General features: G+C 50.4%; 1 protein-coding gene across 3 annotated transcripts in view; it reads left to right on the forward strand.

Moving 5' to 3' along the window:
- Positions 1-21,137, forward strand: part of dclk1a (doublecortin-like kinase 1a) — a 37,935-nt gene that overhangs the window by 12,623 nt on the left and 4,175 nt on the right. The window contains exons 3-9 of one of the 3 annotated variants that reach the window (XM_084684440.1): positions 582-681; positions 4,393-4,503; positions 13,049-13,143; positions 18,444-18,458; positions 19,578-19,644; positions 19,788-19,960; positions 20,087-20,206. In XM_084684440.1, coding sequence (XP_084540566.1) covers positions 582-681; positions 4,393-4,503; positions 13,049-13,143; positions 18,444-18,458; positions 19,578-19,644; positions 19,788-19,960; positions 20,087-20,206 — 681 coding nt within the window. Of the gene's footprint in view, positions 1-581; positions 682-4,392; positions 4,504-13,048; positions 13,144-17,437; positions 17,447-18,443; positions 18,459-19,577; positions 19,645-19,787; positions 19,961-20,086; positions 20,207-21,137 lie in introns of all 3 variants that reach the window. The other 2 variants (XM_084684441.1, XM_084684442.1) reach the window with 2 other exon arrangements.

Raw genomic sequence — 21,137 nt, forward strand, 5'->3', positions numbered from 1 at the left:
CTCTTTGTTTTAGGACCGTCGATTGGCGGCTGATGGACCCACAATGGGCTCGTAAAGTCAGTTCATCGCCGTGGAAACCGACCACGTTTTTTTTTTACGAGCCTGTAGTCTCCTCCTCTTCGGAGTAGCTGTCCATCTTCACAGTACTGCCTGAGGTGGACCCCCCACCAAGCCCTCTGCCCCACTCCCCGCCCCCCCCGCCTCACCTCTCTCTCAACCCCTGCTGGTGGCGGAGATGTCACCAGCCTGCAGGGGGGTTATTATGGGATGTCGTTAACGGTGCCCGTTGGTTGTGGATGGCCGTCAGATAAGATGTTTGGCCCAGAGGCTGGGATTAGGAGAGAGGAGAGCTGATGTATGATGTATAGATCCAGATTTCTTCTCCTGCTGGTACACACACACACACACACACACACTAACGCATGTTCCTTTTCCGCTTCTGAGGGATTTGGAGGATGTCTGTGTGTTTGTTTTGGACAGTGTGTGTGTGTGGCTCTAGGTGTGTGTGTTTAAGACTCCTTCTATGCTGTTTACACCAGCATCATACGCCACCAACACCTTCCTGTCTCTTCCTCTTGTAGGTGTCATGTCTTCAGGACTTTTTCGGCGACGAGGACGTCTTTGTGGCATGCGGACCGGAGAAATACCGCTACCAAGACGACTTCCTGTTGGATGAGAGTGGTGAGAATACTCACTTCCTGTGACATTCAAATTGCTTGTGACATTTGGACTTGCTGTCGGTCTGTTTCTCAACTTTATGGGTGTGTGTCTGTGTGCGTGCGACTGTGTGTGTGCGCATCTAGGATTCCATCTACACAGTGTTTATTGTTCTTCCCTGATATTGTTTTTTCCGGTCGATTCTGGTCTTTTCTTTTCTGTCTGGGACCGGTCTGATCCAGTCTCTGTGTTATGGCATCTGGGGAACTCAGGTGTTAAGTGTGTGTGTGTGTGTGGGTGTGTGTGTGTGGGCAGGCTCGCTTATATAACTACACCCCTTCAACCCCACCCACACTCCCGCCCCAACAAACACACACACACACACACACACACACATGAACACACACACTCCTCTGTCACCTTTTTTTTTCACACCTATCTATCTCACATTCTCTCTCTTTCATACTCTCTCTGTCTCATCTCTCTCTCTCTCTTTCTTTTTCCCCCTTCCTCTCCATCCCTCCCCCCCCCCTTCATGTAGAAAATCACCACTTGTACAGTCCAGAGACATCTCCAGATGTATTTCTCTATCTGCTTCATCCATCCATCCGTCCATCCATTCATCCATCCTTGATCAAAGACTGTCACGCCGTTCCTCTTCAGATACCCCCCCCCCCTCTCTCAACATTTCTCCTCCTTTCTTTCCTTTTCTCCCACTCCCCCCCCCCCCCCCCCCCCCCTTTTTCGAGAGCCCACTTCCTCCACTTCAGGACACAGTGTTATGCTTTTCGCTTCCGTTCCGGTCTTTTCATGAAAAGACGTCCCACCTGGGACTGTTCATGCATCCTTTCTCCTTGTTGTTGTTGTCCCCTAACCCTTCATCCATTAGCTGAATGACCATCCCACCCGGGTTAACACTCTCTCTCTCTCTCTCTCTCTCTCTCTCTCTCTCTCTCTCTCTCTCTCTGTCTATGTCTCTCTCTGTCTTTCTCTCTTTGTTTTATTTTCTCCGCCTCTCTCTCTATGTCTTCCTCTTTATCTCTGTCTCTCTTTCTCCCTCTCTCTCTCCCTCTCTGTTTCTCTGTATGAAAGCCTGAGCCTGGGTCCATTAACCAGTGTCCCCCAGGCCCCATGTAACACCCTCCCCTAAGAGTGCGCCAGGAAAACATCGTCCCACGTGCCCCGAGGCACACAAAGACTTTAGTTCCCACGTTGTGTCCTCAGCCTCAGGTCCCTGTGTGTCATGTTAGCCCCCGCTTTTTCTCTCTCCTTCTCTGTTTTCTAACTACGTTTTCCCTCTACCCTCCCTACCCCCCACCCCCTCCCTCCTCCCCCCTTCTCCCCCCTCCCCTCCCCACCCTCCCTCTCTCCCCCCTCCCTACTCCCCCCCTTCCCTCCTCCCCCTCCCTCCCTTCCTTCCTCCCCTCTTCCCATCTCCCACTGGGGACATGAAAAGAAGTGACACTCTCTAACAGAACCTTTGTGATTTCTCGTGGTGTGGGAGTTTCAGGGACAAAGAAGGAATAGTTTTTCTTGTATTTAGTATTTATTTATCAAGTTGAACTTTGATTCTATATTCATATTAATTTGTTTGGTTATGGTGTCCTATGGGCCTGTAATGCACAAAATAAATGTTTTTTCTACACATACAGTAAACTGGAGCAAAATGTCGAACTTTATCCTGGTTTGACTACTGGGTTGAACACAGCTGCAATGAACAGCTTCCAGATTACCCATGAGCCTCTTCTGTATCTGTGCCCAAGTAGAACAGAACAGCACAGTGAGATCTGTCTGGCACCCCCGGTCTCCTGCCAAACCCTCCTCAGGGCCGAACACACACACACACACACACCCACACACCCATCCACCCACACACACATACATAATCACAAACACATACACTCTCTCACACCTTAGAAATCTCTCTTTTCCACATCTCTCATCACTGGCGCCGGGTTAGTCTGATGAAGATGGAAAGGTGAACAGAACACAGCGGGGATGATGTGGTTTGGGGGTGGAGCTCTGCAGAATCATTTGAAGTTAAGCACGTTAACCTTCTGTCCAGGAGGGTGCCACTTGCCGTTTCAGTTTCTCATCAGCAAATGAAATTAACTCTAATGAGCAAGTGCAGGATGCAGATGAGGCGATGTCTGGGATCCAATATGGCCGCCCCTGCCAGGGAGTCTAGAGATCAGACAGGCGGAGATAGGAAGCAGCTGGGATTTAAAAGATCTGATTTGACCGTGTCACCAGCACACAGCCTTGCAAGCGTCGAGGGTTCAGCTGCTCGACTGACAATATCCTGTTCAGACATCGACGGCGTGATGAAATGGTCTTTTCACTGGATCAACACAGCCAAGAAATGAGAGATGAAATTGTTGATGAAGTACAGACAGGATGGAGTGATCGACAGGCAGACAGGCAGACAGAGACAGACAGACAGACAGACAGATAGACAGGCAGACAGGCAGACAGGCAGGCAGGCAGGCAGGCAGGCAGGCAGGCAGGCAGGCAGGCAGGCAGGCAGGCAGGCAGGCAGGCAGGCAGGCAGGCAGGCAGGCAGGCAGGCAGACAGAGACAGAGACAGAGACAGACAGACAGACAGACAGACAGACAGACAGACAGGCAGACAGGCAGGCAGGCAGGCAGGCAGGCAGGCAGGCAGGCAGGCAGAGACAGACAGGCAGGCAGGCAGGCAGGCAGGCAGGCAGGCAGGCAGGCAGGCAGGCAGGCAGGCAGGCAGGCAGGCAGGCAGAGCAAACAGACAGACAGACAGACAGACAGACAGACAGACAGGCAGGCAGGCAGGCAGGCAGGCAGGCAGGCAGGCAGGCAGGCAGGCAGGCATGCAGACAAACCCCACCTCCCTGCATCTCTGTAATTATCACTTCTCCACCCCCTGACATACTGTCATCAGTATTAACACACCCTGGCGCGGTACATGAATCACAAGTCCACAGTGACAGCCAGAGCTGTCACACACACACACACACAGTCACACTCGCGTGTGCCACAGCCATGGTTTAATGCCCCCCCTACTTGTGGTGTTTGGGGTAAGAGAGGGACAGGGAGAGGGAGAGGGAGAGGGAGGGAGGGAGAGAGAGAGAGAGAGAGAGGGAAAGGGAGAGGGAGAGGGAGAGGGAGAGGGAGAGGGGAGAGGGGGAGGGGGAGAGAGAGAGAGAGAGAGAGAGAGAGAGAGAGAGAGAGAGAGAGAGAGAGAGAGGGGGAGAGGGGGAGGGAGAGGGAGAGGGAGAGGGAGAGGGAGAGGGAGAGGGAGAGGGAGAGGGAGAGGGAGAGGGAGAGGGAGAGGGAGAGGGAGGGAGAATATGTGGGTGGGTGGGAAGAAGAGAGGGAGATGAAGAGGAAGAGGGTTCTAACATGTTTAACAGCTCTGTCTGGTGTCTCCAGAGAGAGTAACTGAGGACAGAGGAGGAGGAGAGGAGGAGGAAAGGGAGCGACTGAGGTCAAGAGAGGAGACGGAGCCCGAAAGAAAAGATGCACAGATGTCCCATCGTTATGCACGGGCCACGTCCGACAGAAGAGCAGCAATATGAAAAGCAGTAGAAGGGTGGAGGGGGGCGGGTTTGTTCCTGCATCCCTGGCACTGAATGAGACAGACCAGCAGTCACACAGGGAGAGGGACAGAGCGTGCTGCCACATGCAAACGGAGCATGATTGAAAACTGTGTTTGTGTCTGACCCCCCACCCCCCCCCACCCCCCCCCTCCCTTCCCAGAGTGCCGCGTGATGAGATCGGTCCCTTATGGGAAGATGCTGCCTCCGCTCACCAGGGCTTCCCCCCGCAACCTCGCTCTGTCCCGCCGCAGCAAGTCTCCCTCAGGCTCAGGTAAGAAGCACACACACACACAAGCACACACACACACACAAGCACACACACACACAATATTCAGCATCCTCTCTGTTATAAATCAAGCGAAATCATCATTTACGTGGGACCTTCTGTGGCTGTGTGTGTGTGTGTGTGTGTGCAGGCTCAGGTTGGTTCTGTTTATCCTATTAGTCCTCCTGACTTTAATGAGAATTTGCTAGACCATTACTGAGTCAATGTTGCAGCAAACGAACAGACTGCAAAGATCCTAGTCCCAAGTTCTAAAATTGCCTGGTTGCCTGTGTGTGTGTGTGGCTGTGCCAATGCATACTCGAAATGAAATTAAAACGTGGTTCGCCAGGGAGGCAGGAAGAGGGAGAGGGCTAGGGAAAGAGGGGGAGAGCATGAGAGGGGGGAGGGAGGGAGGGAGGGAGGGAGGGAGGGAGGGAGGGAGGGAGGGAGGGAGGGAGGGAGGGAGGGAGGGAGGGAGGGAGGGAGGGAGGGAGGGAGGGAGGGAGGGAGGGAGGGAGGGAGGGAGGGAGGGAGGGAGGGAGGGAGGGAGGGAGGGAGGGAGGGAGGGAGGGATGGGGCTGGTGACTCAATCCTGCAGATCCTCTCCAACTCGTAACTCGTCTGTACCTGATATATTGTTGGGGCTTTCAGACAGTGATGGGTGTGCGTGTGTGTGTGCGCGTGTGTGTATTGTGACACAGGGAGGTCATGTCGCTTATTAATGTTATTGTTTGAGCTGATGATGCAACAGAAAGAAAGGGTTCAGTCATCTTAATGACATCGTTACAGCACTCCGAGTACGCGCACTCTGTCACACACAAACACACTTGTTGGATTATCGAGTGTAAAGCGAGTTGAATCCTTGTGGCTGGCGTTTTTCTTGAACCAGAGCAAATCGGAGCAGTCGGAACCAACCTATGTGCGTGGGGGTGCGTGCGCGCTCGTGCGTGCGTGCATGTGTAGATTTACTGTGGCGGACAGATAGACTCTCCTTTGACATTGGGCTCGCTTGACCTCAAGGCGTAAGGTTGGGGAGGGTGGAGAGAGGGGAAGGGAGGAGAGGAGAGAGAGGAAAGAGGAGAGGGGAAGGGAGGAGAGGGGAAGGGAGGAGAGGAGAGAGGAGAGCGAGGAGAAGAGAGAGAGAAAGGGTGGAGAGAGAGGAAGGGAGGAGAGGAGAGAGAGGAAGGGAGGGAGGAGAGAGGAGAGAGAGGAAGGGAGGAGAGGAGAGAGAGGAAGGGAGGAGAGGAGAGAGGAGAGAGGAAGGGAGGGAGGAGAGGAGGAGAGGAGAGAGGACAGAGGAAGGGAGGAGAGGAGTGAGAGGAGAGAGGAAGGGAGGAGAGGAGAGAGAAGAAGGGAGGAGAGGAGAGAGGATAGAGAGGAAGGGAGGAGAGGAGAGAGAGGAAGGGAGGGAGGGAGGAGAGAGAGGAAGGGAGGAGAGGAGAGAGAGGAAGGGAGGGAGGGAGGAGAGAGAGGAAGGGAGGGAGGGAGGAGAGAGAGGAAGGGAGGAAGGAGAGAGGAGAGAGAGGAAGGGAGGAGAGGAGAGAGAGGAAGGGAGGGAGGAGAGAGGAGAGAGAAGAAGGGAGGAGAGGAGAGAGAGGAAGGGAGGGAGGAGGGAGGAGAGAGGAGAGAGAGGAAGGGAGGAGAGGAGAGAGAGGAAGGGAGGGAGGAGAGAGAGGAAGGGAGGAGAGGAGAGAGAGGAAGGGAGGGAGGGAGGAGAGAGAGGAAGGGAGGAGAGGAGAGAGAGGAAGGGAGGGAGGAGAGAGGAGAGAGAGGAAGGGAGGAGAGGAGAGAGAGGAAGGGAGGAGAGGAGATAGATGAAGGGAGGAGAGGAGAGAGAGGAAGGGAGGGAGGAGAGAGGAGAGAGAGGAAGGGAGGAGAGGACAGAGAGGAAGGGAGGGAGGAGAGAGGAGAGAGAGGAAGGGAGGAGAGGACAGAGAGGAAGGGAGGGAGGAGAGAGAGGGTTTAGAGGAGGCCAGAAACACTCGACACAGTTGACTTTGAAAGTTCAGGCGAGGGCTTAAGGTTTAAGTCATCACGCGCAATCATGACTGGCTGGGAGAAACGGCTGTTTCAGAATGAAATGGGACAAGCTGTGTTTGTGTGAGTGAGTGAGTGAGAGAGAGAGAGAGAGAGAGTGAGTGCGTGAGAGAGAGAGAGAGAGAGAGAGAGAGAGAGAGAGGAGGTTGCCGTGGAAACGCAGAGCACCGAGAGCATGCGGCAGAGACAATAGAGACCAACGGCCATATATGGCTCTGGTTTCCTGTCTGGCAGTCTGCCAAGCAACACGGAGACGATGGACGTTGCGTTTTAATCGGGCCGGCTGCAAGCGGGTGTCAGACAATCCAAGTGTTCCTGAGAGTCTCCGGTTTTCCTAGAACTGGCTGTGTTCTCCTGTGTGTAGACCCCCCCCCCACACACACACACACACATACACACACCTGTCAACAGAACCAAAGGGTGGAGAAATGATCGAAAACGGATCTTAACTTGTCCTTGTGACTGTCATTTATTTATCTATGGGGGGTGAGGGGTGGTGCATGGGTGTATGTGTGTGTGTGTGCATGGGGGTGGGGGTGCATGTGTGTGTGTGTGTGTGTGCATGGGGGGTGCATGCATGTGTGTGCATGGGGGGGGTGGTGGTGCATGGGTGTGTGTGTGTGTGTGTTCGTTGCGGTTTGGTTGGGGGTGCATATCCTAATATTACATGTTGATTTTTACCCCCCCACACACACACACTTCCCCTGGGCACTTCTCAAATCACTCCCATGGTATGAGACTGGGGAAGGAGCAGGGCGGGGTTTAGGACCATGCAGAAACCCAACGGCAACTCTGGGCAATCTGGAATGCAGCTGGAGGTCAGAAAAAATGAATACCCTTTAGGCAGAATCCTAAAGGGCTTTATATGCTACTCCGACTCTGTTTACAGATGGGCGGGTGGACGGATACGGACGGATACAATAGACTCTTTTTCGTTCATGGTTCTCTGTGGGCTGTGAGTGCTGAAAAAATTCACCGTCAGAAGAGTAGGCAGCACAACGGTGATGATGTCGTTAGTGGACCAATCCCAGCTCAGGGGGTATCCGTAACTATCCGAAATGAGGACGGATTGTTAGGAAAGTCAGGAAGTGCACGTCGAGCTCCCCGGGGCTCTCCGAGAGAGCGTTCCACCTAGACAAGGGCGTTCCCGTGTGTCCGTGTTTTTGGAAAACGAAGAACCCTAAATCGACCCTTTAGGCCCTGTCTCACACCTCACACACACCTTGCAGCTACAGACACACACACCTCACACACACCTTGCAGCTACAGACACACACACCTCACACACACCTTGCAGCTACAGACACACACACCTCACACACACCTTGCAGCTACAGACACACACACCTCACACACACCTTGCAGCTACAGACACACACACCTCACACACACCTTGCAGCTACAGACACACACACCTCACACACACCTTGCAGCTACAGACACACACGCCTCACACACACCTTGCAGCTACAGACACACACGCCTCACACACACCTTGCAGCTACAGACACACACACCTCACACACACCTTGCAGCTACAGACACACACGCCTCACACACACCTTGCAGCTACAGACACACACACCTCACACACACCTTGCAGCTACAGACACACACACCTCACACACACCTTGCAGCTACAGACACACACACCTCACACACACCTTGCAGCTACAGACACACACGCTGAAACACACACTGCTGGAGGCACACGGTTGGCTGTCGGCTGCATAAGGATCGTTTTGTGTGGTTTCTCATCAGAGCACGGTTCAGATCTCTCTCTCTCTCTCTGCTCTCTCTTGTTCTCCCTATTTCTCTTTATGCTCTCTCTCTCGCTCACTACTCTCTATGTCTCTCTCTCTGCGCTCTGTCTCTCTTTCTCTCTCTCCAGACAGTGTCAGAGTTTTATCTCTCTGCTCAGCTGTGAGCTAGCCTCAGCAGTGATTTATTTACAGGTAATTGGATCCACTCTGCACCCACTCGTTTGCTATCTCTTTCTCCGACAATCTATCTTTCTCTCTGCCCCACCCTTCTCCCCCTCTCTCTCTCTCTCTCTCTCTCTCTCTCTCTGTCTCTCTCTCTCTCTCTCTCTCTCTCTCTCTCTCTCTCTCTCTCTGTCTCTCTCTCTCTCTGTCTCAACCTTATCTCTCTCCCTCTCTCACCCAACCTTGTCTATCATCTCCTTCTCTCTCTATCGCTTTCTCCGTGTAATCTTGTCACTTCTCCTTCCCTCGTTCGCTCATTTTCCCACCCTTTTTTGTTTCTGCAGTACAATTTCGAATTAGCATAACTTGCTCTGCAGCTCACTAACATGAACTCGCTCAATGGCTCGTTACCTGAGCATTAGCGTGCGCGTGCCTGGGCTCATTTGCGTGCGTGCGTGTGTGTGTGTGTGTGGGGGGGGGGGGGTCTCACACGTCTCCATATCTGCTGAGTCGCACCTCCAGTCTGTCTCATGTCTGACCGACAGATACACGTTCCCCAGCCCCCGGGCTGGTTGCACACGCACACGCGAGGTTCACTGGTAGACGTGGAGAGGATCTATCTTGGACTTGCAGACAGAAGAATAGAGGGACTTGTTCATTACAGAACATGCTGCAGCATCTTTGCCATTGCAGGCCTATCCACGTATTGTGTGTGTGTGTGTGTCTTTGTGTGTGTGTGTGTGTTATTTGCCTTATGTAAGGTGTCTGGATCACACCTGATGTCCTATGAGTCATGGATTATTCGCTACGAGTCTACTCTCATCCTTTCCTTCCTAAGAGTGAACTCGAGGCTGCACAAGAATGGGATAAAACTCTGTGTGTGTGTGTGTGTGTGTGTGTGTGTGTGTGTGTGTGTGTGTGTGTGTGTGTGTGTGTGTGTGTGTGTGTGTGTGTGTGTGCGAGAACTAAGATGTGGTAAACAGTGTTTGTGGGAATAAGAGCGAATGAGTGCTCAAAAGGAGATTGAGACTTGACAGGAAGACATAGAAGAAAGAGAAATGAGAGAGAGAGAGACAGAGAGACAGAGAGAGAGAGAGAGAGAGAGAGAGAGACAGAGAGAGAGAGAGAGAGAGAGAGAGAGAGAGAGAGACAGAGAGAGAGAGAGAGAGAGAGAGAGAGAGAGAGAGAGAGAGAGAGAGACAGAGAGAGAGAGAGAGAGAGAGAGAGAGAGAGAGAGAGAGAGAGATGTTTTCTTCCACAAACAGAGAAGACCCAAGGAAGAGAGAGTGAGACCAGAGAGAAAGGTAAAGGTCTCGCGGCCTTAGGGTGATGTGCTGATGTACCGATGACCCGCTTCCTGCTCCGGACCCTGGGTGGGCGTAAGAACGCCAGGCAGGAGCAGCAGGGGGCCCAAACACGGTGTGTCTGACGTGGACCTGGCTCCTCTGGCCAGACCTCTCTATGCCAGCAAGACACTCACACTACCCTGACCCAAAACAACAGAGAGAGAGCGGTAGATACTGACAGGGGGAGAGGGAGGGAGAGAGAGGTAGATACTAACAGGGGGAGAGGGAGGGAGAGAGAGGTAGATACTGACAGGGAGAGAGAGGGAGAGAGAGGTAGATACTGACAGGGGGAGAGAGAGGGAGAGAGAGGTAGATACTGACAGGGGGAGAGGGAGGGAGAGAGAGGTAGATACTGACAGGGGGAGAGGGAGGGAGAGAGAGGTAGATACTGACAGGGGGAGAGGGAGGGAGAGAGAGGTAGATACTGACAGGGGGAGAGGGAGGGAGAGAGAGGTAGATACTGACAGGGGGAGAGAGAGGGAGAGAGAGGTAGATACTGACAGGGGGAGAAGGAGGTAGATAATGAGAGGGGGGAGGGAGGGAGAGGGAGATACTGAGAGGGGGGAGGGAGGGAGAGAGAGGGAGATACTGAGAGGGGGGAGGGAGGAAGGGAGAGAAAGGTAGATAATGACAGGGGGAGAGGGACGGAGATGCTGAGAAGGTGGAGGGAAATACTGAGAGGGGGAGAGGGGGAGAGAGAGGTAAATACTGAGATGGGGAGAGGGAGGGAGAGAGGGAAAGACAAAGAGAGAGAAGAGGGACGGGGGGGAACAGAAAAACAGACAGAGAGAGGGATGAGGGAGAGATAGGGGAGAGGGGGGGGTAGAGGGAGGGAGAAAAATAGAGCGAGAAACAGAGGGAGAGGAAGAGCACTTCTTGATGCATCATCCTGGCTAAATTTATACAGGGACTGCAGATGGTATTGGTTATTTGGTATTATTTGTCATTTCATACTCTCACGAGCACAAGAGCAAACACACAATCAATGCATTCACAGAAACACACAACAACATGGATACAAACAGACTAACAAACACACACACACATACAGCCACAGTCGCTGGTTAACAGAGGAGGCTTGGGAACACCATGTCTGTGGTTGGCAGCCATCATACAACAATTATCTGTGCTCGTGCGTTGGCAAAGTTGACAAACCAACGCCTGGCAATAACAAGGCTGGAGTCTCGTCATTTCTATCTCAGTTGAACCATTTGGCTACTATGGTGTTTGTGTCGGAGAGTGAACGTCTCTCTCTATCCATCTCTACCTCTATTTATCTCTATATGTCTGTCAGCCACACCGGCCCTCGTGCACGTCAGAGTTTACGTAAGAACTCCATCAGCCTATGAGCTCCGAGGACCGTGTAGTATACCGCGCGTTCTCGGTTTCATTCTCCATTCAGTAGAAATATTAAAGGAGCTTTAGCGCAGAGAGCAGCGAAAAGTGCCGCTCTTCTTTCTCCCTTCTCCCTCCGTCTGGAATATCACTGTGTTGTCAGCATGCTGGAAGTTGAAGGTAGGCACTAGGTTTCCTTTGCTACCGCCAGGTAACATATTTCATGTGGAAAATAAGCCGTTTAAGTATTTGTTGGGTGCTGCCGAAGTTGTATCCATAATATTATGCTTCAACGCGCCGTTAACCGCTTTGACCGCTGTTACAAAATGTATCAGCCTACAATTATTTTCATGGACAATGTAATAATGTTAAAAGAGAAGAGTTCATGTGATTGTGTCAGACTGTCGGCTGTTCAATGCGTAAGGGTACGTTTTCCATCAATGAAGATGTTCCGTGTGGTATTGTGATCTAGGTGGTAAATGAGCCAGGGTGCGGTGTAATTTCAGCTGTAGCTCACGTCTTAAAAACAGCGATATGGGATAGGCATGTTCGCATGTTTACAGGAGCACCAAGAACGGTTCTTGAGACATTCTGTTTTCATTATTAATTCATTTAAGTATGCATTATTATTCCAAGACCTTGTAGTCTGTAAGACCCGAAGGCTGCGCGTGCCACCGTTTTAACCCTGTTTCTCCCTTTGGTCAATGTTGACATGAGTTTATATTCAGTTCGATTCACAACGCTTCTTCAATCCACTTCAACAGGGAGTTATTGTCTGTTTGAAATGAAATAGCCCTATCTTCCGTTTGTTTTCCGTTCTAATCTAATGATGCCCACTACAACGAATGTTATATGTATAATCATTTAAAGCAATAAATTAACCTTTTAAAAAAACGGCTTTTCCGGAGGACTGTTTGGAATAACAATGTTTTTCATTAAAAAAAAATGACCTTAAAAAATGGGTTAAATCTGGGTCCTACTTTCGAATGGTACATCATACACAGGCAAAAACAAAAGTCCCATTCAAAATGGCCTAACACAGCACCCTTCAATTTGGTGTGGTCTTGTCTTGATTTCTGGAAGAAAGAAAATATTTTGTTTTGAGTTGTGCTGCCGCCATGGTAGAAGGAGGTCTGTGACTGAGCCGACCGTGCCTGTTCTGTATGTGGGAGACAGCTGGGGAGGGCACGCGATATCTGGGTCAGTAGTGGTAAAGAGTTCGCAGAAAACATCAAAGACAAAAGCTTTTTATAAAGTCTAAAGTCTAAAGTCTAAGGTTTTGGTCATTCAGGGGAAAATACCTCTCAGAACGACCTCATTTCCTGATAAAGTTAGTTAAGTTTAAGTATTATCGAAGGTGGCTAAAAGCAGAATATATTGTTTATATTTAAATTTGAGTAACTGTATGTTACATTTACATTTTGTCATTTAGCAGACACTCTTATCTAGAGCAACTTATAGTAAGCACAGGGACATTTCCCCCAAGGCAAGTAGGGTGAAGTGCCTTGCCAAAGGACAAGGTCATTTAGGCACGGCCGGGTATCGAACCTGCAAGCTGCTGATTAATAGCCTGATTCCCTAACCGCTCAGCCGTCTAACCCCCCCCAAATGTCAATGGTGTGCTCTCCATTCTGCTTCTGTGGTTTGGATGCTGTGGGTGGATGTGTGGGAAGCTGCTAGTCAAGCTTCTGGGCTGGATTTTCTAGAACTCTCCTGCATCCGGAATAACTTAATCACTTCATCTCTCTCTGTGTCTGTCTGTCTGTCTCTCTGTCTCTGTCTCTCTCTCTCTGTCTCTGTCTCTGGCTCTCTCTCTCTCTCTCTCTCTCTCTCTCTCTCTGTCTCTCTCTCTCTCTGTCTCTCTCTCTCTCTCTCTGTCTCTGTCTCTGTCTCTCTCTCTCTCTCTAGTCAATGGAACTCCTGCCAGTCAGTTGTCCACTCCTCACTCGGGGAAGTCTCCAAGCCCCTCCCCGACCAGCCCAGGAGGGCTCAGACCACGCAGAGTAAGTCATGACACACACACGCACACGCACACACTCTCTCTTTCTCTCCCTCCCTCCCTCCTTCTCTTCTCTCCCTCTCTCTGTGTAACACACTCCTTCTATGTTCTCAGGAAAAGGACAAGAATGTGACCGAGTCCACAGCCTAGAGTCACTAGAGTATGGAGAGACGACAGATCCCTCAACCTTTTAGTCTCAAAGGGGGTGGGGGGGGGGCTCTGCCCCCCGATGCACCGCTGCTCCGGAATTTCCGGAAATTGCGGGCCTCAAAGTTACAATCCCGCACTCTTCACTGGCCCATGACCCCCCCCCCCCCCTCGTGAATAATGTCAACGTGCGGCTCTCCTGTCTTATGGAGAAAGCCGCCTGCCTTTGGTAGAGAAATAGTCACCCAGACACATTCGCAAATGACCCCCGACCTAGGGTAGAGCTCGACATCTGACCCCTCAGGAGTCTGGAGGCATTTGCGAGGCGGTCATGGGTGCTGTGTGTGTGTGTGTGTGTTTACCGTTGCTTAGTGATAGATGGAGTCTAGCGCTGTATCACAGGGTTCTGCGAGAAGAGCATGCAACTCAAGAGAAGGATGGGAGCTACAGGGTAGGGAGGCTGTGTGTGTGTGTGTATGTGGTGTTAGAGATTAAAGTGTGATTAATCCCACCCTGGGCAGTAACAAGGAGGAGGTTTTAATCTCTAGGCCTTTTAAGATGAGAGATTATGAGAGTGTTTCAAGGATGAGTTTAAAATAGTTCTGATTAGATGTATGGATCTGCACAGGAACAACAGGATAGAATAGCCTGTGTCGAAAACCAATGTTTTTTAAGGAAATCATTAGTGTAGATTAAATCATATCCTGTCACTCACATGAGTGAGTATATGATATAATTGATTTGTCTGGTCTGCGTTCAGCCTAGTGGGGGTATTGATCCAGGCTAGATGAATCCATCTTCAAATCAGGCCCTCATGATCATAGATCACGTTTATCGAACATCCTGACCTAGAATGGTTCACGTGTTCTGTGGATTAGGCCTCTACACACACACACAGATACACACACAGACACACACACAGACACACACACACACAGACAGGTACATGACACCGACACAAGCGTTCTGTCTCGTACCTCAAACTGATTGGTTGTTTCACAGATTAAATTAGCAATGATCAGACGATGAGAAGCGGACAAGGCGGTGACAGGGGCTGGATGCCAACAGAGAGCCAATCAGAGGTCTCTCATGGGAGGGCTGGGAGGAAGTGACTTCATAAAATAGTCAGAAGGATTCAAACTTCTACTAATAGGAGAAGTTGAGCAGTAAGGATCAGAGGACGTGTATTTCTGGGATGGATTAGTCATGTCTTTGTTTTGCTCCGGCACCACAGTCTTAGAAGTCCATAGAGCTGCATATGGATCCAGTGCAGTTGGCCTAACCCTTATCTCTCAGCACCACTATGCAGCTAAGACTCTCTCCCTCTCTCTCCTTCTGTCTTTCTCTCTCTTTCTTGCTCTCTGTCTCTCGTGGTATTAATCTTCGCAGAAAGAGTTGGAGCTCATCTCTGAGTGCGAGCTCTGAGCCCCCAGCGTATGCTCTGGTGCTCTTGTGGAGGTGCCGGAGTTTAGAAAGATTGGCTTTCATCTCTTCCGTTTCTCTCTCTCTCTCTCTCTCTCTCTCTCTCTCTCTCTCTCTCTCTCTCTCTCTCTCTCGCACGCTTTCTCTCTCTCTTCTTCCTTTGATGATAATGTATTCCCGACAATATAATGTATTCGTTTAGCAGATGCTTTTAATCCAAAGCGTTTATGCCGTATAGGAGGGGTTTGAAACGATGACCTCTTGCCCCGCAGTCTCGCGCTACCACTGAGCTACACCCACACCTACCTTGATTCCACCCTCTCCCAGTCCTTATTTTTCCGCCCCATCTCCCTCTCTATTCCATCTAGCTCTCTTTTGCCAAAGTTACGTACGTCAGGACAGTAGTTACCACCAGCACAGTGTCTAATCGCCCCTGTGCAGTAGCTTGTTAAACTGTACTGTCAAGTTAGTGCTCCAGGGGTCTAACACAATCAAATGACTTAACATTTCACCATGTTAGTCATGCATGGTTATCCATAGGCCAGAAATGTGACACACACACACACATACACACACATCTGGGCTATTTCACGCATTGCATGATAAGCAATGCCCTGAAATAATGCTCACAAACACACATCCATGCTTTCACGCACGCACATACACACATACATCAAGGGGCAGGCTGTTAAATGCATGCTTTGGACTAGCATGACCCAATTTTCTCGAATTGCTAATACAAGCGTGAAAGCTGAAGATTGCTCTATATTTACCCCTCTCTTTCTTTCTCTCAGTCTATTTCTCTTTCTATATTTCTCTCTCTCGCCGTCTCTAGACTCTTCTCTGACCTCCTCTTCCTCCTCCTTTCCTCTCCGACCTCCTCTTCCTCCTCCTTTCCTCTCCGACCTTCTCCGACTGATTCTCAGTCCTTCCTTGCCAAATGCCTGTGCTCACACAAACACACACTGTCCTGGGACAGCCTCTGTTGGCATGTGATACGTGTGTGTGTGAGCCTGCTTGAGGCGTATCGCTGCTCAAAGCACTTCCTAATCGCAGTCGTTTGGCAGTATGAGAAGGCTAGGTTTGAGTTGAGAATTGAGTCAAAAGACAGCCAGGTAATGTTACACAGGGATTGTGGTTCAGTAAAGTCCTGTCACTGTTAGGATTAGGGCTTGTTTTGCAAGCGGTCAAATGACTCGCTGGACTTTTTTTTTTTTTTTTACTTGGGGAAAGGATACTTATTGGACATTTTATACATTTAGCAGCCACCTTTGTCAACATTCTTTAGAAGGTACAGCAGAGGTGTGAGGTTGAGTGTGTGTTTTCTGTGTGTGTAACAGCATTCTATTTCAGTATTCACTACAGACTCCATCCTCCCATTGTCATTGGTTCATTTCATATTGAACTCACACTAATCATCATGGTCTCAATAGCAGGGACTGCCTTCCATTGAGTTGCATGCTCTTTTTGTTTGGTTTCTCACATTGAGTTGTGTGTGTGTGTGTGTGTGTGTGTGTGTGTGTATAAGAGAGACAGATATGGAGAGAGAGAGAGAGAGAGAGAGAGAGAGAGAGAGAGAGAGAATGTGGAAAATTACTGTAACTGCATGTCCATTTGCACATGTGTGTTTAAAGCATGTATTTGTTCATTTCTGTTCTCACTGTTTGTCACTGGAGTGTTTTTGTCTTTTGTGTTCATGAAGCATTTGTCTTTACAAGAGTGGCAGCCCACACGACTTCCCAGAGAGAACACAGCGAGCTGACAGACTAGCCTGCAGCCATTACTGCCACCCTCTTCATCGCCACTTCTCTGTTTGTCTCTCTCTCTCTTTTTCTCTCTCTCTATTTAGTTTTATATCTCTCATGCTCTTTTTGTGTCTCTGTCCTCTCCTCTCTCTCACTCAGGCTCTCCCTCTCTTTAAACTCCCTCTATGTGCTTCTTTTAGTCTCTCTCCCCTCTCTCTCTCTCTTCACTTGCATCTCTCTTTTCTTTCCCCTTCCTTCCTCCCCATCTCCCTCCTCCTCAAGCTAGTTCAAAAAGAAATGTGAAGCCATTGTTTCCTGCTACTTGTCATCGGTATATTTATTTGTTTATTTGTTCATCCGTTCCTTTTTTTGTTGAACATGTCATTTCCTGCTGTATGATGTCATCAAACTCACTGTCACTATATTTTCATCTGTGTTTGATTCCCTGGTCATTGTCTCATTGCTCTCCATTTATGTGTTTGGTTATCCTTTGTTGAATTTCATCTTTAGTGTTGTATGTGTAATTCATCTCTACCATAAAGCATTGTCGTTACGTCAAGTCCATGGTGTGATTTATTCATTCCCGTTGCTTTGAAACGAAACGAACTCCACGGCAACGAAAAAAAAAAATCTCACTGGATGCAAAACTCCAAAGTGAGATGTGGGTGAAGTCTCACATCTCTTCCGCCTCTCTCTGTCTCTCCTTGTATCTCGACGCTCCTCTCTCTCTCTCTCTTTCTCTCTGTCTCTCTTTTTCTAAAGGGTACAGCAAATCATAGTGAAAGAGAAAAAGAGAGAGGCACTTATAAACCACATGCACAGTCACACACACACCATATAACAATAAACTGTCATTTACATGATCAAGTTCAACTGATGCCAATACCATGTGATGGTGAGGGTAATCACTAATCTGGTTAATCCTACCCTCCAGGTCTTTTCATGTTACTATTTGGACCTGCAGTAGTAGTCATAGTAACAAAGAGTTCAAGAGTTGTTTAGTATAGAAGGCAGGGATTTGTAGTCTTTTGATGCTGTCGGTTGTAGTGCTGTTGAGAATTGCTCTTACAACTGTGGTAGCTCTGACTATTGTGACTGATTGTGTAATATCTGACCTTAGCTTGGTGTCGATTGAAGGCGGTCTCTTCACACTTCTCTCTCTCTGTCTCTGTTTGTCTGTCTCTGTCTCTGTCTCTGTCTCTGTCTCTGTCTCTGTCTCTCTCTCTCTCTCTCTCTCTCTCTCTCTCTTTCTCTCTCTCTGAGGGGCAGGAACCAACCTTGTTTAGACAAGAGGGTGAACACAGAGGCAGGAAAGGCCCTTATTTGGGTCTCTCACTTCACACCAGAAGTAGTGGCATAAGCGCTGCTCTCTCCCATCAGTTTCCATAGCAACAGTGTTTTGTTTCCCTCGGTGACAGGGAGGGATGCTGAGGAGAGAGAGCGAGAGACAGAGAACAAAGATGAAAACGGGGAGAGAGACGGAGCGCAGGACATCAACAAAAAGTAGAGAAACATTTGAGTCAACCGCCACAGCAAGGGCATTTTTCAACAAAAGGACGGATATTTTTTATCAACCAATCGGTAAAGAGGCGGTTTTGGAGTGGGTGAACTTGACCTATCAAAACCAGCTTACATAAAACAACAGAGGTGTTGTGTTATAGTAGGAATCTACTCCTGTCTCCAGAGCATGACTGTGTACAGCCATGAGATAATTACATTGATTTTTTTGGTTCAGGATTCTAAGTACAACGGTGGCTAGCTTATTGTTATAGCATTTAACACTTCATGGTAGCTCTATCTAGAGTATTCTGAGTGTTACATTACATTTACATTTAGTCATTTAGCAGACGCTCTTATCCAGAGCGACTTACAGTAAGTACAGGGACATTCCCCCGAGGCAAGTAGTGGCCAGGAATCTAACTGGCGACCTTCAAATTACTAGCCCAATTCTCTAACCGCTCTGCCACCTGACTTACAGTATTTGCTCCAGGAAACTCAGCCCTCTGTTGAAAGAGTTGTCGGTCTCCAGGTTTGACTGGAGTCTGTTGGCCCCAAGGACCCTCGTGCCACAGGCAGAGTGAGGGATGAGAGAGAGGAGGAGAGGTAGAAAAGGGGGAGGGGAAGTGGAGGAGGAGAAATTCTCATTTGCAGCCCTTACCAGACCCCTTACCTCTCTTTCCCCGGGTTCTCGTGCTGCCATGGCAACGGGAGTGAGGGTTAGGTGCCTGTGGTTTAGTAATGAGGTCGTCTTCGGAACGAGGGGTGCATCCCAACTATCTTGGGTGCCTCGCTCTGTTTGTGTCCTCTTCTCCTGTTTTTCCCCTCCTCTTCGCCTCACCTGTCTCCTCCTCGCTCGGCCCCTCCCCTCCCTCTCCTACCCTCTGCTATATCATCTTTCCCCTCCTACCCACTCCTAAATCATCCCTCCCCTCCCCCTCCTACTCTCTCCTATATCATCTTTCCCCTCCTACCCTCCCCCTCCTACCCTCTGCTATATCATCTTTCCCCTCCTACCCACTCCTGTATCATCTCTCCCCTCCCCTCCTCTCCCCTCCTACCATCTGCTATATCATCTTTCCCCTCCCCCCTCCTCCCCTCTCCTATATTGTATTCCACCTCCTCCTATCTCCCCTCCTACCCTCTCTCTCCCTTCTTCTCTGCCATGCCCTCATGGGCCCTGCTCCCCTCCCTTACTGTCAGTCAGAACACTGCCTGCCAATGACTCTCTTCATATTAGTTCAGTCGCTGGAAATTGGAAATTAGATGAGGGAGCAGAGACTCCATTTTAGGTTCTCCTCACGCAAGCATGCAGTGGCGGGGGACATGAGAGGAGGGAGTGATAGAGGGGGGGGGGAGGAATGGATGGATGGATAGGGAGACGGACAGCGGACCAGGATCCAGGTGTGTGTGTGTTTTGAGGTGAGGAGAGCCCCGACACACACACACACACAGTGCGCCCTGACAGGAAGATTAGGGGCTTGGAGATAGACAAATGAAACCCGAAAGAGCCCCTTGAAAAACATGGAACCACACTCCGCTGTTAGGATGATGAGATTCAACAATTTCTTGCCTTTCCTTCCCCTTCCCTCATCCTCCCCCTCCCTCCCCCCCTCCCTCCCTCCAGGATTCCTCCGTCTCACTGGCCTCCACTAAAGGCTCGGTAGAAGAGGAGGATGCACCTGTGAACGATGGTGAGAACATGCCCCTCCATTTCAGCCTCTCTCCCTCGCTCCACGTGCACCAGTGCATACTAACGCCCCCCTCCCTCCTTCCTTTCTTCCCCTCCCTCCTTCTCCCCATCCACCTTACCCCCCTCCCCCCACTCCCCCCTCAGCGGGCGAGCCCGCGGACCAGGCTCCGGTCGTGCCGGCCTACATCTCGGAGCGCTACAAAGTCGGCCGCATGCTCGGCGACGGCAACTTCGCCGTGGTGCACGAGTGTTCCGAGCACTCGACGGGCCGCCAGTACGCCCTCAAGATAATCAACAAGGGGAAGTGCCGGGGCAAGGTGAGAGACCGAAGGGAGGGGGCGGGGGGCGGGGGGAGGTGTCGGACCCGCTGTCGACCTCCACGCTCGACCTTCGAAACCTTCTGAAGACATGTGAGTGTTGACGTTTCCGTTCCGTCCCGCCAGGAGCACATGATTCAGAACGAGGTGGCCATCTTGCGGCGGGTCAAGCACCCGAACATCGTCCTGCTCATAGAGGAGATGGACACATACAATCAGCTGTACCTGGTCATGGAGCTCGTCAAGGTACAGGAGTGGGGGTGGGGGTGGGGGTGGGGGGATGCATACGCGTGTGTGTAGCTGTGATTGAAACAGCCACGTTTTTATTCTTCAAGAACCGGGGAGCGTGATCCCGGTCTGCCGTGTTTAGGGTTCAGTGTTACACGCTGAGATGTAGACAACATGGAAAGTATGGAAGGAGATGAGGAACAGGAGGGGAGAGAGAGAGACGAGTAGAGAGATAGAGGGACAAATAGAGAGAGGGGAAGGGAGGGAGGGAGATATTAAGAGAGAGAGGGACAGAAAGGGAGAGGGGAGCGAGAGAGGAGAGGAAGAGGGAGAGACAGAGAGAGAGAGAGAGAGAGAGAGAGAGAGTGAGAGAGAGAGAGAGAGAGAGAGAGAGAGAGAGAGAGAGAGAGAGAGAGAGAGAGAGAGAGAGAGAGAGAGAGAGAGAGAGAGAGAGAGAGAGAGAGAGAGAGAGAGAGAGAGAGAGAGAGAGAGAGAGAGAGAGAGAGAGAGAGAGAGAGAGAGAGAGAGAGAGAGAGAGAGAGAGAGAGAGAGAGAGAGAGAGAGAGAGAGAGAGAGGTGAATGCAGCAGTGGTCGGGTGGCCTTGGCGTCTGACAGCTTTTTCATTTTAATGACTGTCTCTGTGTGCCTTTCTGACTGTCTGAGTCTGTGCGGAGAGAGCAGCCCTATTTTAAGACTCTGCTCCACTTAGTCCAGGGAGGCAGTGTATGTTGGTGTGTGTGATTATGCATGAGTGTGTGTGTGTGTGTGTGTGTGTCTGGGGAAAGAGTTCATCTCCTATCAGGGTGAGAAACGAGGACGCAGCATAGATAACCTCACCTCAACCTCTCTCTCTCCTCTCTCTCTCTCTCTCTCTCTACTTTTTCTATTCAACCTCTCTCTCCACTCTCTCTCTACACCGGGCCTGTCCGATGTAGCGTGGTGCTGGTC

The sequence above is a fragment of the Hypomesus nipponensis genome, chromosome 20 (genome assembly GCF_054491055.1).
Source record: "Hypomesus nipponensis isolate SF chromosome 20, ASM5449105v1, whole genome shotgun sequence".
In the NCBI taxonomy this organism is placed as follows: Eukaryota; Metazoa; Chordata; class Actinopteri; order Osmeriformes; family Osmeridae; genus Hypomesus; species Hypomesus nipponensis.